The 12,889-nt window shown below is 45.4% G+C and overlaps 1 protein-coding gene across 3 annotated transcripts in view; it reads left to right on the forward strand.

Moving 5' to 3' along the window:
- The first annotated feature begins 10,792 nt into the window (after positions 1-10,792).
- lrch4 (leucine-rich repeats and calponin homology (CH) domain containing 4) overlaps positions 10,793-12,889 on the forward strand; it is a 94,660-nt gene continuing 92,563 nt past the window's right edge. For all 3 annotated transcript variants that reach the window (XM_060917884.1, XM_060917962.1, XM_060917800.1), the window contains exon 1: positions 10,793-11,193. In XM_060917884.1, coding sequence (XP_060773867.1) covers positions 11,022-11,193 — 172 coding nt within the window. In that variant the 5' untranslated portion in view covers positions 10,793-11,021. The remainder of the gene's footprint in view (positions 11,194-12,889) is intronic.

The following is a 12,889-nucleotide window of genomic DNA, read 5'->3' on the forward strand; positions in this document are numbered from 1 at the left end:
GAAAGCATTGAAACTCATTCCGTTACCAGGCATCCCCACAGCCTCTCAGACCGTGGAGCTGTTATTCCAGCAAGTCTTCAGGTGCTATGGCATCCCCGAAGATATAGTTAGCGACCGGGGACCCCAATTCAGGTTTTGGTCAAGCTTTATGGAGAGGTTGGGAGTATCCGTGAGCCTCACGTCCAGCTATCACCCCCAGTCCAACGGTCAAGTAGAGAGAGCAAACCAGGAGATCAGCTGCTTTCTAAGGATCTGTTGCATGCGCAACCAGGGGGACTTCCTGCCCTGCTGAGTATGCACAAAACTCACTAAAACACTCTGCTACCCAACTGACACCGTTTCAGTGTATACTCGGCTACCAACCACCCTTGTTCCCCTGGGACGACACACCCAGCCAGGTGCAGGCCATTAATGACTGGTTCAAGCACAGTCAAACCATCTGGGAGGAGGTTCACCAGCAGCTAGAATCAGTCTGTGCCAAGTACAAAGAATATGCAGATAAGCATATAGGAGAGACTCCCAACTTCCTCCCTGGTGACAGAGTATAGGTGGCCACTAAGAATCTGAGAGAAACCAACACCTGTAGATAGCTCCAGCCACGTTACATTGGGCCATTTAAAGTCTTACGCCACATCAACGAAGTATCTTACCATCTTGAACTTCCCCCTCACAGCCAAGTGTCACCCACATTTCATGTCTCAAACCTAAAACCTGCCATCCCTGTGCCCCTTTCCAGCAACACACAGACCCAAGAACACCCTTCACTTAATCTAGAGGGAGATCCCATCTACCAGATCAAGAAGATCCTCAATTCAAGACGAAGAGGAGGTCAGGACAAATACCTGGTAGACTGGGAAGGATATGGGCCAGAGGAACAAAGCTGGGACAAGTCCAGAGACATTCTCAACCCCCTTCTTAAGCAAGAATTCCATGCCCAGCATCCTAACAAACCAGCACCCAGAGGATAGGGGTTGTCCCAGAAACAATGACGCTCCCGGAGGTAGTTCATGGGGGGGGCGGCTCTATCAGTAAACCCGCTGATAATGAGCAAACTACAAACATGGACACTCCGGACTACAACACCCAGCCAGAACACACAGCCACCTCTGTCTCCTGCCTACTGAATCAGCTGCTGCTCATTTCCTCAATCACCGGTCCCTCTATTTAAGCTCACTTCACAAACACACTATTGCAAAGTATCGTCCTGATCATCCAGTTCGTACCAAGCCTTCTCTCTTTCTGACTGCCTCTTAGATTTCTGATCCTGCTATTTCCTCCTCGTTTTCTCACTCTTTGTCTTTCCTACATTACATTGTTTGCCGATTGCCTGACCCTCGCTAGTTTACCGACACCGATTCCAGTCCCTCGATTTGGCCCTCCCATTTCTGGGCTCAGGAAACAACCACACACACACACACACACACACACACACACACACACACACATTCACATCGATTTATAGTAGCCAGTTAACCTAACCAGCATGTCTTTGGACTGTGGGGGAAACTGGAGCACCCAGAGAAAACCCACGCAGACACGGGGAGAACATGCAAACTCCACACAGAAAGGCCCCCATCAGCCACTGGGCTCGAACCCAGAACCTTCTTGCTGTGAGGCGACAGTGCTAACCACGACACCACTGTGCCACCCAATCATAACCCCATATAAATCCTACAAACATTCAACCCTTTGTTTTTGAGATATCATACAAATGGAAATCTAGAGTGGCATGGTAGTGTAGTGGTTAGCACTGTCACCTCACAGCAAGAAGGTTCTGGGTTCAAACCTCACAGCCAACGGGGGCTTTTCTGTGTGGAATTTGCATGTTCTCCCCATGTCTGTGTGGGTTTCCGCTGGGTGCTCTGGTTTCCCCCACAGTCCAAAGACATGAAGGTTAGGTAAAATACCTGGCAACTGGGGTTGCACAAGACAGTGCATACACAGGGCCAGTCCCAAGCCCGGATAGATTGGGGAGGGTTGTGTCAGGAAGGGCATCTGATGTAAAACCTCTGCAGAACAGATCCACTGTAGTGACCCTGAATGAACATGAGCAGCCCAAAGAAGAAGATCCAAATAGAAATCTAGGTTGGATGCATGGAAGGACACAAGGACCGACTAAAGGCAAAAGTCTTAGATAGTCAGGAAACGGGCCGAGATTTTGGGGCTGATGCATAAAAATTTAGGGTTTAAATAAACCATTTAGGAAAACAAGCTGATATCATTTCATCTTGGGGAAAAAATTCAGCATAATAAAACTGCAAATTTTATCCATGTTTTCTATTTTACCTGGGTGGAAATGCACATTTTTGTGTAACCACTGTTTGTACTTAAATCTACATGGAGTTGAATATAATCTAAAGTTCAAATCACTAGTAAATTACTTTTCATTCTAAAAAAGTGATTGTAAACTTTGTAATGCATATAGACATACGTTAAATAAGCTGGTCCTTATTGGTTTGATGAAACATAATATTCAGAACATGCCTGCATAAATGAATTGGTGATCAATCTGGCAAAAAAAAAAAAGGCAGCTAGGGAAGAACATGGTGACAGTTACTTACTACTGTCTCTTCTCCTTCTAGGCTTTCTCTTATTTAAAGTTTACATCATGCAATTTTACAAAGGCAACCATGACATGAGGGTTTCTCACGCTCTTTGAGACCTCCTTCTCTTCCTTTGTACTCCCTCAGAACTTCTGTTCCGCTTTCCATTTTCCCTGTGGAGTAAAGCTTCCGTTGATGATTTACACTTTTTTTAAAAACCATCCTGACTTGAGAACTGTAAATATCCTGATTACTTGGCAATTCAGATATGCAAGAACTCGAATAGTGATGACTTATCACAACAAATCGCAACATAGTCAGTGTAATCTCATCAACATGAGGAGATCAAATGACACAGATTCATAAGGAATACACTAGATATTCATTTAACCTGGCAACCATTATATTATTTCAAAGCCTAATGCGCTCCTGGAAAAAAGTGATGATTCAACATTTCCACTGACTGTCACAAGCAGTACAAGTAGAAGTTATAAAGTTAACAAATGCATTTCCCATGAAAGAGTCATATTGGTGATTGAGTCTGCTTAGTGAAATTTAAAATTCAAAGTGATAGCCTGGAGGCACGGTGGTGTAGTGGTTAGCACTGTCGCCTCAAACAAGAAGGTTCTGGGTTCAAGCCCAGTGGCTGATGGGGGCCTTTCTGTGCGGAGTTTGCATGTTCTCCCCGTGTCTGTGTGGGTTTCCTTCGGGTGCTCCAGCTTCCCCCACAGTCCAAAGACATGCAGGTTAGGTTAACTGGTGGCTCTAAATTGACCGTAGGTGTGAATGTTTGTTTGTTTCTATGGCCAAGTTTACATTAGACCGTATCTGTCTCGTTTTCTTCGCGGATGCACTGTCCGTTTACATTAAACCGCCTGGAAACGCCGGGAAACGGGAATCCGCCAGAGTCCACGTATTCAATCCAGATCGTGTCTGATCCGGTGCTGTGTAAACATTGAGATACGCGGATACACTGTGCTGAGCTCTAGCTGGCGTCGTCATTGGACAACGTCACTGTGACATCCACCTTCCTGATTCGCTGGCGTTGGTCATGTGACGTGACTGCTGAAAAACGGCGCGGACTTCCGCCTTGTATCAGCTTTCATTAAAGAGTATAAAAGTATGAAAATACTGCAAATACTGATGCAAATACTGCCCATTGTGTAGTTATGATTGTCTTTAGGCTTGCCATCCTTCCACTTGCAAGTGGTAAGTGATGTGCGCTGGGATCACACACACAGCGGCTCGGTCCCGAATCACTGCTTGTGCACTTCACTCGCGCGCTGCTGTGTGAGCTGCGCAGGGCCGGAGTGCGCACCCTCCAGAGGGCACTCGCTGTTCAGGGCGGAGTGATTTGGAGCGCAGGATGCCTGCGGAGCAGAGCGTATCCGTGTATTGGTGTTGCTGTGTGCACGCAAATCGTGTATTGGTGTTGCTGTGTGCACACTAATCGTTTTAAAAACGTTAATCTGATGATCCGCTGATACGGTCTAATGTAAACATGGGCTATGTGTCAGCCCTATGATGATCTGGCGACTTGTCCAGGGTGTACCCCACCTCTCACCCATAGTCAGTTGAGATAGGCTCCAGCTTGCCTGTGACCCTGCACACGGATAATGGATGGATTATACTCACCTCCATATCTTTTGTCACGCTCGAAGAGACTGGCCAATATTATTTGATCATTATTTCATTCATTTACACATCTTTAATAACCGTTTAATCCAGTTCACAGTCGTGGTGTATCTGGAGTTTATCCCAGAAATATTGGACACAGAGCTCCACACACACTCACCTACTTACTCATACCTAGCTGTAATTTAGAGCATGGGTTCTCAAACATTTTGCATCCATGGGCTGTTTTAACTTTAAAAAAAAATTACACTCGTGTAATTTATGAACATAATCTAGCTATTCAAATATTAGTCTGATTTGGTACAATCGTATTTTGACCATTTATTGGTGTCAGGGCTATCGAAAACTTAGAGACATGGAGATATGTACTACAGAGAAGGGGAATGGAAGTCAGTAGGAGCAAGATGGAGGACATGTGTGTGAATGAGGAGGAGGACAGTGGAATGGTACTGTACAGCTACAAGGAATAGAAGTGGTCAAAGCAGATGAGTTCAAATATCTGGGGTCAACTGTACAAAGTAATGGTGAGTGCAGAAGAGAAGTGAAAGAGAGGAGAGGAGGATGTCAGGAGTGATTTGTGACAGAAGGTTGCCAGGAAGAGTGAAAGGGAAAGTGTATAAGACCGCAGTAAGAGCAGCGATGTTGTACGGTTTGGAGACAGCGGCACTGACAAAAAGACAGGAGGCTGAACTGGAGGTAGCAGAGCTGAAGATGCTGAGATTTTCACTGGGAGTGACAAAGTCCGACAGGATGAGAAATTAGTGTATTAGAGGGAAAGAACATGTAGGACGGCTTGGAGACAAAGTGAGAGAGGCGAGATTGAGATGGTTTGGACATGTACAGAGGAGAGATCCAGGGTATACTGGGAAAAGAATGCTGGAGATCAAAGAGGGAACCAAAGATGAGATTTATGGATGTGGTGAAGGAGAACATGAAGACAGTTGGTGCGACAAAAAAAGATACGGCGGATAGGAGGAAATGGAGGGACGTTATCCACTGTGGTGACCCCTGATGGGAACAGCCGAAAGAAGAAGAAGAAAAAGAAGAGATTGGTGTCAGGACCCTGTTACCCATCAGCCCCTGCACCTCAGAATACCAGAAGTACCTGAGTCACATTTATGTCTAATGAGAACAGGCAGGCGGCACAGTGGTATAGTGGTTAGCGCTGTCGCCTCACAGCAAGAAGGTCCAGGTTCGAGCCCCGTGGCCGGCGAGGGCCTTTCTGTGTGGAGTTCGCATGTTCTCCCTGTGTCCGCGTGGGTTTCCTCCGGGTGCTCCGGTTTCCCACACAGTCCAAAGACATGCAGGTTAGGTTAACTGGTGACTCTAAATTGACCGTAGGTGTGAATGTGAGTGTGAATGGTTGTCTGTGTCTATGTGTCAGCCCTGTGATGACCTGGCGACTTGTCCAGGGTGTACCCCGCCTCTCGCCCGTAGTCAGCTGGGATAGGCTCCAGCTTGCCTGCGACCCTGTAGAACAGGATAAAGCGGCTACAGATAATGAGATGAGATGAGATGAGATGAGAATAGGCATTTCAATTCTGTCTCTTGTAGAACTCTGCCTTCCATTTGTTGAGCTTATGTTATATTTTTGTGTTCCTGTATTTACCTTGTCATATGCGTGTGTTGTCTTTACTGATTAAATTGTATCGGCATTGCATCAGTCTCCTCTACCATTTCCTGCCAAGTGGAACCATAAAGCTTTTTATTCCTGAATTTAGACACTGGGGCGGCACGGTGGTGTAGTGGTTAGCGCTGTCGCCTCACAGCAAGAAGGTCCGGGTTCGAGCCCCGTGGCTGACGAGGGCCTTTCTGTGCGGAGTTTGCATGTTCTCCCCGTGTCCGCGTGGGTTTCCTCCGGGTGCTCCGGTTTCCCCCACAGTCCAAAGACATGCAGGTTAGGTTAACTGGTGACTCTAAATTGAGCGTAGGTGTGAATGTGAGTGTGAATGGTTGTCTGTGTCTATGTGTCAGCCCTGTTATGACCTGGCGACTTGTCCAGGGTGTACCCCGCCTCTCACCCGTAGTCAGCTGGGATAGGCTCCAGCTCGCCTGCGACCCTGTAGAACAGGATAAAGCAGCTACAGATAATGAGATGAGATTTAGACACTGGCAAAATATGTTTGATCAAAGTTGTCATTCGATTCAAATTAACAGTATTTGAAGGATTACTTCTTTCTGATTGATTGGATTAAACGAGTTGATGACTTAAAGAATTCACTAATAAATATAATAACTTTGATTATAGTGGATTATGTATTTCACAGCTGTAAGACAATTTTGAAACACATGGATTTAGAAACAGAAACAGGAGTCTAATGTGAGTGTGAATGGTTGTTTGTCTCTATGTGAGCCCTGTGACAGGTTGGCAACCTGCCCAGGGTGTACCCCTCCGCTCCAGCTTCCCCCTGACTCAGACGGATAAGCGGTATAGATAATGGATGGATGGATGGATGGATGGAAACAAGAGTATCTGGAGGAGACCCACACAGACTATAATTAGAGAAACTATGTATCCTTCTGGCGGCACGGTGGTGTAGTGGTTAGCGCTGTCGCCTCACAGCAAGAAGGTCCTGGGTTCGAGCCCCGGGGCCGGCGAGGGCCTTTCTGTGTGGAGTTTGCATGTTCTCCCCGTGTCCGCGTGGGTTTCCTCCGGGTGCTCCGGTTTCCCCCACAGTCCAAAGACATGCAGGTTAGGTTAACTGGTGACTCTAAATTGAGCGTAGGTGTGAATGTGAGTGTGAATGGTTGTCTGTGTCTATGTGTCAGCCCTGTGATGACCTGGCGACTTGTCCAGGGTGTACCCCGCCTTTCGCCCGTAGTCAGCTGGGATAGGCTCCAGCTTGCCTGCGACCCTGTAGAAGGATAAAGCGGCTAGAGATAATGAATGAATGAATGAATGAATGTATCCTTCTTCTGACAAAATGTATTCTCATTTGCAGAACTTTTTTTTTTCAATAATACTAATTTTCCTTAAAAAACAAAACAAAAAAACATGAATGGTACTGAAACAAATATTTAAAGCAGATGCATAGGAATTGCTCGTGGCCCAGGGTCTGTAGTGAAGAATGATGACATCAGTATTGCTGTCTCACAGCTCCAGGATCCCTGGTTCCGTCCTCAGCTCAGGTTACCATCTGTGCAGAGTTTCACATGTTCTCCTGGTGTCTGTGTGGCTGGGTTTCCTCCAGGTTCTCTAGTTTCTTACCAAAAACATGCTGGTAGGTGGATTGGCTGTGATAAATTTGTCCTAGGTATGAATGTGTGTGCATGATGATGGGCTGGCATTCTATCCAGGGTGTATTCTCATAATGCCTAGTGTTCCCAGGATAGTTTCAGGATACACTGTGATCCTGACCAAGATAAAGTTACTGAAGATGCAACAATGAGTGCACAACATAGGACGTAGAGCCATTTGGTATTCAGCCCAGTGAACATGTGTGGTGTGGTCCTGCTCAGAGGGAGTACAGAGAAAACGACTTTTAAAATATGCCACTAACATAAACAAGAAAACTACAGTTAAAATATTTACATTAACTATATTAAATATAGATAAGGTAAAAGGTCAAAACCTCATTCATTGAATGTATTATTCATTTAATATACTTTTTTTTTTGCTCAGTTTGGTGAAAAGACCTAAGTTTTAACTCTGACCTTTGATGTATGTTATTTTAATGTCTGTTAAATGTGCTTCATGTTTATGTCCATTGTAAATTTGCTTTTCTCTTGAGTATCTTTTAAATGTTCTTCATGGTAATGCCTATTGTAAATATTGTTCACGTACATGTGTGTATCAATGCTATTTTAAATATAGTTAATGTAAATATCTATTTTAAATGTAGTTAATATTAATCCATCCATCCATCATCTGTAGCCGCTTATCCTGTACAGGGTTGCAGGCAAGCTGGAGCCTATCCCAGCTGACTACGGGCGAAAGGCGGGGTACACCCTGGACAAGTCGCCAGGTCATCACAGGGCTGACACATAGACACAGACAACCATTCACACTCACATTCACACCTACGCTCAATTTAGAGTCACCAGTTAACCTAACCTGCACGTCTTTGGACTGTGGGGGAAACCGGAGCACCCGGAGGAAACCCACGCGGACACGGGGAGAACATGCAAACTCCACACAGAAAGGCCCTCGCCGGCCACGGGGCTCGAACCCAGACCTTCTTGCTGTGAGGTGACAGTGCTAACCACTACATCACCGTGCCTCACGTTAATATTAATGTCTACTGTAAATATGGCTTATATATATATATATATGTATGTGTGTGTGTGTGTGTGTTAAATGTAGTTTTCTTGTTTATGTTAATAGCCTATTTTAAATCTAGTTAATATTAATGTCTACTGTAAATATAGTTAATGTAAATATCTGTTTTAAATGTAGTTTTCTTGTTTGTTAATGTCCTATTTTAAATGTAGTTAATATTAATGTGTACTGTAAATATAATGAGATGAGATGATACACACATACATTAGTGTGTATATATATATATATATATATATATATATATATACACACACACACACACTATATATATATATATATATATATATATATATATATATATATATATATAAAAAACCCCGATTCCAAAAAAGTTGGGACAAAGTACAAATTGTAAATAAAAACGGAATGCAATGATGTGGAAGTTTCAAAATTCCATATTTTATTCAGAATAGAACATAGATGACATATCAAATGTTTAAACTGAGAAAATGTATCATTTAAAGAAAAAAATTAGGTGATTTTTAAATTTCATGACAACAACACATCTCAAAAAAGTTGGGACAAGGCCATGTTTCCCACTGTGAGACATCCCCTTTTCTCTTTACAACAGTCTGTAAACGTCTGGGGACTGAGGAGACAAGTTGCTCAAGTTTAGGGATAGGAATGTTAACCCATTCTTGTCTAATGTAGGATTCTAGTTGCTCAACTGTCTTAGGTCTTTTTTGTCATATCTTCCGTTTTATGATGCGCCAAATGTTTTCTATGGGTGAAAGATCTGAACTGCAGGCTGGTCAGTTCAGTACCCGGACCCTTCTTCTACACAGCCATGATGCTGTAATTGATGCAGTATGTGGTTTGGCATTGTCATGTTGGAAAATGCAAGGTCTTCCCTAAAAGAGACGTCATCTGGATGGGAGCATATGTTGCTCTAGAACCTGGATATACCTTTCAGCATTGATGGTGTCTTTCCAGATGTGTAAGCTGCCCATGCCACACGCACTAATGCAACCCCATACCATCAGAGACGCAGGCTTCTGAACTGAGCGCTGATAACAACTTGGGTCGTCCTTCTCCTCTTTAGTCCGAATGACACGGCGTCCCTGATTTCCATAAAGAACTTAAAATTTTGATTCGTCTGACCACAGAACAGTTTTCCACTTTGCCACAGTCCATTTTAAATGAGCCTTGGCCCAGAGAAGACGTCTGCGCTTCTGGATCATGTTTAGATACGGCTTCTTCTTTGAACTATAGAGTTTTAGCTGGCAACGGTGGATGGCACGGTGAATTGTGTTCATAGATTATGTTCTCTGGAAATATTCCTGAGCCCATTTTGTGATTTCCAATACAGAAGCATGCCTGTATGTGATGCAGTGCCGTCTAAGGGCCCGAAGATCACGGGCACCCAGTATGGTTTTCCGGCCTTGACCCTTACGCACAGAGATTCTTCTAGATTCTCTGAATCTTTTGATGATATTATGCACTGTAGATGATATGTTCAAACTCTTTGCAATTTTACACTGTCGAACTCCTTTCTGATATTGCTCCACTATTTGTCGGCGCAGAATTAGGGGGATTGGTGATCCTCTTCCCATCTTTACTTCTGAGAGCCGCTGCCACTCCAAGATGCTCTTTTTATACCCAGTCATGTTAATGACTTATTGCCAATTGACCTAATGAGTTGCAATTTGGTCCTCCAGCTGTTCCTTTTTTGTACCTTTAACTTTTCCAGCCTCTTATTGCCCCTGTCCCAACTTTTTTGAGATGTGTTGCTGTCATGAAATTTCAAATGAGGCAATATTTGGCATGAAATTTCAAAATGTCTCACTTTTGACATTTGATATGTTGTCTATGTTCTATTGTGAATACAATATCAGTTTTTGAGATTTGTAAATTATTGCATTCCGTTTTTATTTACAATTTGTACTTTGTCCCAACTTTTTTGGAATCGGGGTTGTATATATATATATATATATATATATATATATATGTGTGTGTGTGTGTGTGTGTGTGTTAAATGTAGTTTTCTTGTTTATGTTAATAGCCTATTTTAAATCTAGTTATATTAATGTGCACTGTAAATATAGTTAATGTAAATATCTATGTTAAATGTAGTTTTCTGGTTTCTGTTTGTGGCCTATTTTAGATGTCGAGTTCTCTACTCTCTCTCAGGACCACACCACACATGTTCACTGGGCTGAACACCAAATGGCTCCTCACTTCCTATAGAAGTGCTCTACATTACTTATCAAGGCTCCTACGTCCTACTTAGTGCACTCCGAAGTTATATATGGAGTCGTTTGAGATGCCTTGCAGCCTCCTCTTCCTCTTTCGTTGGCCACGCCCCTTTCCTTACTGGTGCCGCGCCCCTCAGCAGATTGACAGTTGAGTCCGCGCGCGGCGTTTCTTCACAGAAGTTTCCGGAGCCGCTCCGCCGCGCGGGTTTTCTCAGTTCCTCCGGACCGGGTCGGGTCGGATCGGATCGGATCGGATTAGCGCTGTGGAAGCTGTCGGGCCGCTGTGAGTGAGCGCTGGGGAGATGAGAGTTTAGGAGCGGCGCTAAGCCGAGAGAAAAGGCCGAGTAAAGGGCTCTCAGTGCCGCGGTGATGGCTGCCGGGGACGGGGCGCAGCTGCCGGCGACACTGGCGGCCAGCAGGAGCGTGGAGAAAGCGCTGGAGGAGGCGGCGGCCAGCGGAGCGCTCGTTCTGTCCAGCCGCAAACTCAAGGAGTTTCCCCGCACAGCCAGGAACTACGACCTGTCCGACATCACACACGCAGGTGAGGCTTCACCCGCAACCGCACTCCGCCGCCGAGACACAGCAACACAGGAGCGGGAACAGCGGGGCCATCACTAGCTAACTTCCTTTGTTTCACCTGCTCTCTCTCTCTCTCTGTGTCTGTGTCTCACTCTGTGTCTCTCTGTCTGTCTTTCTGTCTGTCTCACTCTCTGTCCTCACTGTCTGTCTCACTCTGTCCTCACTCTCTGTCCTCACTCTGTCTGTCTCTCTCTCTGTCCTCACTCTGTCTGTCTCTCTCTCTGTCCTCACTCTGTCTGTCTCACTCTCTGTCTCACTCTCTGTCTCTCTCTCTGTCTCACTCTGTCTGTCTCTCTCTCTGTCTCACTCTGTCTGTCTCTCTCTCTGTCTCACTCTGTCTGTCTCTCTCTCTGTCTCACTCTGTCTGTCTCTCTCTCTGTCTCACTCTGTCTGTCTCTCTCTCTGTCTCACTCTGTCTGTCTCTCTCTCTGTCTCACTCTGTCTGTCTCTCTCTCTGTCTCACTCTGTCTGTCTCTCTCTCTGTCTCACTCTGTCTGTCTCTGTGTCTCACTCTGTCTGTCTCTCTGTGTCTCACTCTGTCTGTCTCTCTGTGTCTCACTCTGTCTCTCTCTCTGTGTCTCACTCTGTCTCTCTCTCTGTGTCTCACTCTGTCTCTCTCTCTGTCTCACTCTGTCTCTCTCTCTGTCTCACTCTGTCTGTCTGTGTCTCACTCTGTCTGTCTGTGTCTCACTCTGTCTGTCTGTGTCTCACTCTGTCTGTCTCTCTCTCTGTCTCACTCTGTCTGTCTCTCTCTCTGTGTCTCACTCTGTCTGTCTCTCTCTCTGTGTCTCACTCTGTCTGTCTCTCTCTCTGTGTCTCACTCTGTCTGTCTCTCTCTCTGTGTCTCACTCTGTCTGTCTCTCTCTCTCTGTGTCTCACTCTGTCTGTCTCTCTCTCTCTGTGTCTCACTCTCTGTCTCTCTCTCTCTGTGTCTCACTCTCTGTCTCTCTCTCTCTGTGTCTCACTCTGTCTGTCTCTCTCTCTCTGTGTCTCACTCTGTCTGTCTCTCTCTCTCTGTGTCTCACTCTGTCTGTCTCTCTCTCTCTGTGTCTCACTCTGTCTGTCTCTCTCTCTCTGTGTCTCACTCTGTCTGTCTCTCTCTCTCTGTGTCTCACTCTGTCTGTCTCTCTCTCTCTGTGTCTCACTCTGTCTGTCTCTCTCTCTCTGTGTCTCACTCTGTCTGTCTCTCTCTCTCTGTGTCTCACTCTGTCTGTCTCTCTCTCTCTGTGTCTCACTCTGTCTGTCTCTCTCTCTCTGTGTCTCACTCTGTCTGTCTCTCTCTCTCTGTGTCTCACTCTGTCTGTCTCTCTCTCTCTGTGTCTCACTCTGTCTGTCTCTCTCTCTCTCTGTGTCTCACTCTGTCTCTCTCTCTCTCTCTCTGTGTCTCACTCTGTCTCTCTCTCTCTCTCTCTCTCTCTCTCTCTGTGTCTCACTCTGTCTGTCTCTCTCTCTCTGTCTCACTCTGTCTCTCTCTCTCTCTCTCTGTGTCTCACTCTGTCTGTGTCTCACTCTCTCTGTGTCTCACTCTCTCTGTGTCTCACTCTGTCTGTGTCTCTCTCTCTCTGTGTCTCACTCTGTGTGTCTCTCTGTCTCTGTGTCTCACTCTGTGTGTCTCTCTGTCTCTCTCTCTGTGTGTCTCTCTGTCTCTCTCTCCGTGT

The sequence above is a fragment of the Neoarius graeffei genome, chromosome 1 (genome assembly GCF_027579695.1).
Source record: "Neoarius graeffei isolate fNeoGra1 chromosome 1, fNeoGra1.pri, whole genome shotgun sequence".
NCBI classification, from domain to species: Eukaryota; Metazoa; Chordata; class Actinopteri; order Siluriformes; family Ariidae; genus Neoarius; species Neoarius graeffei.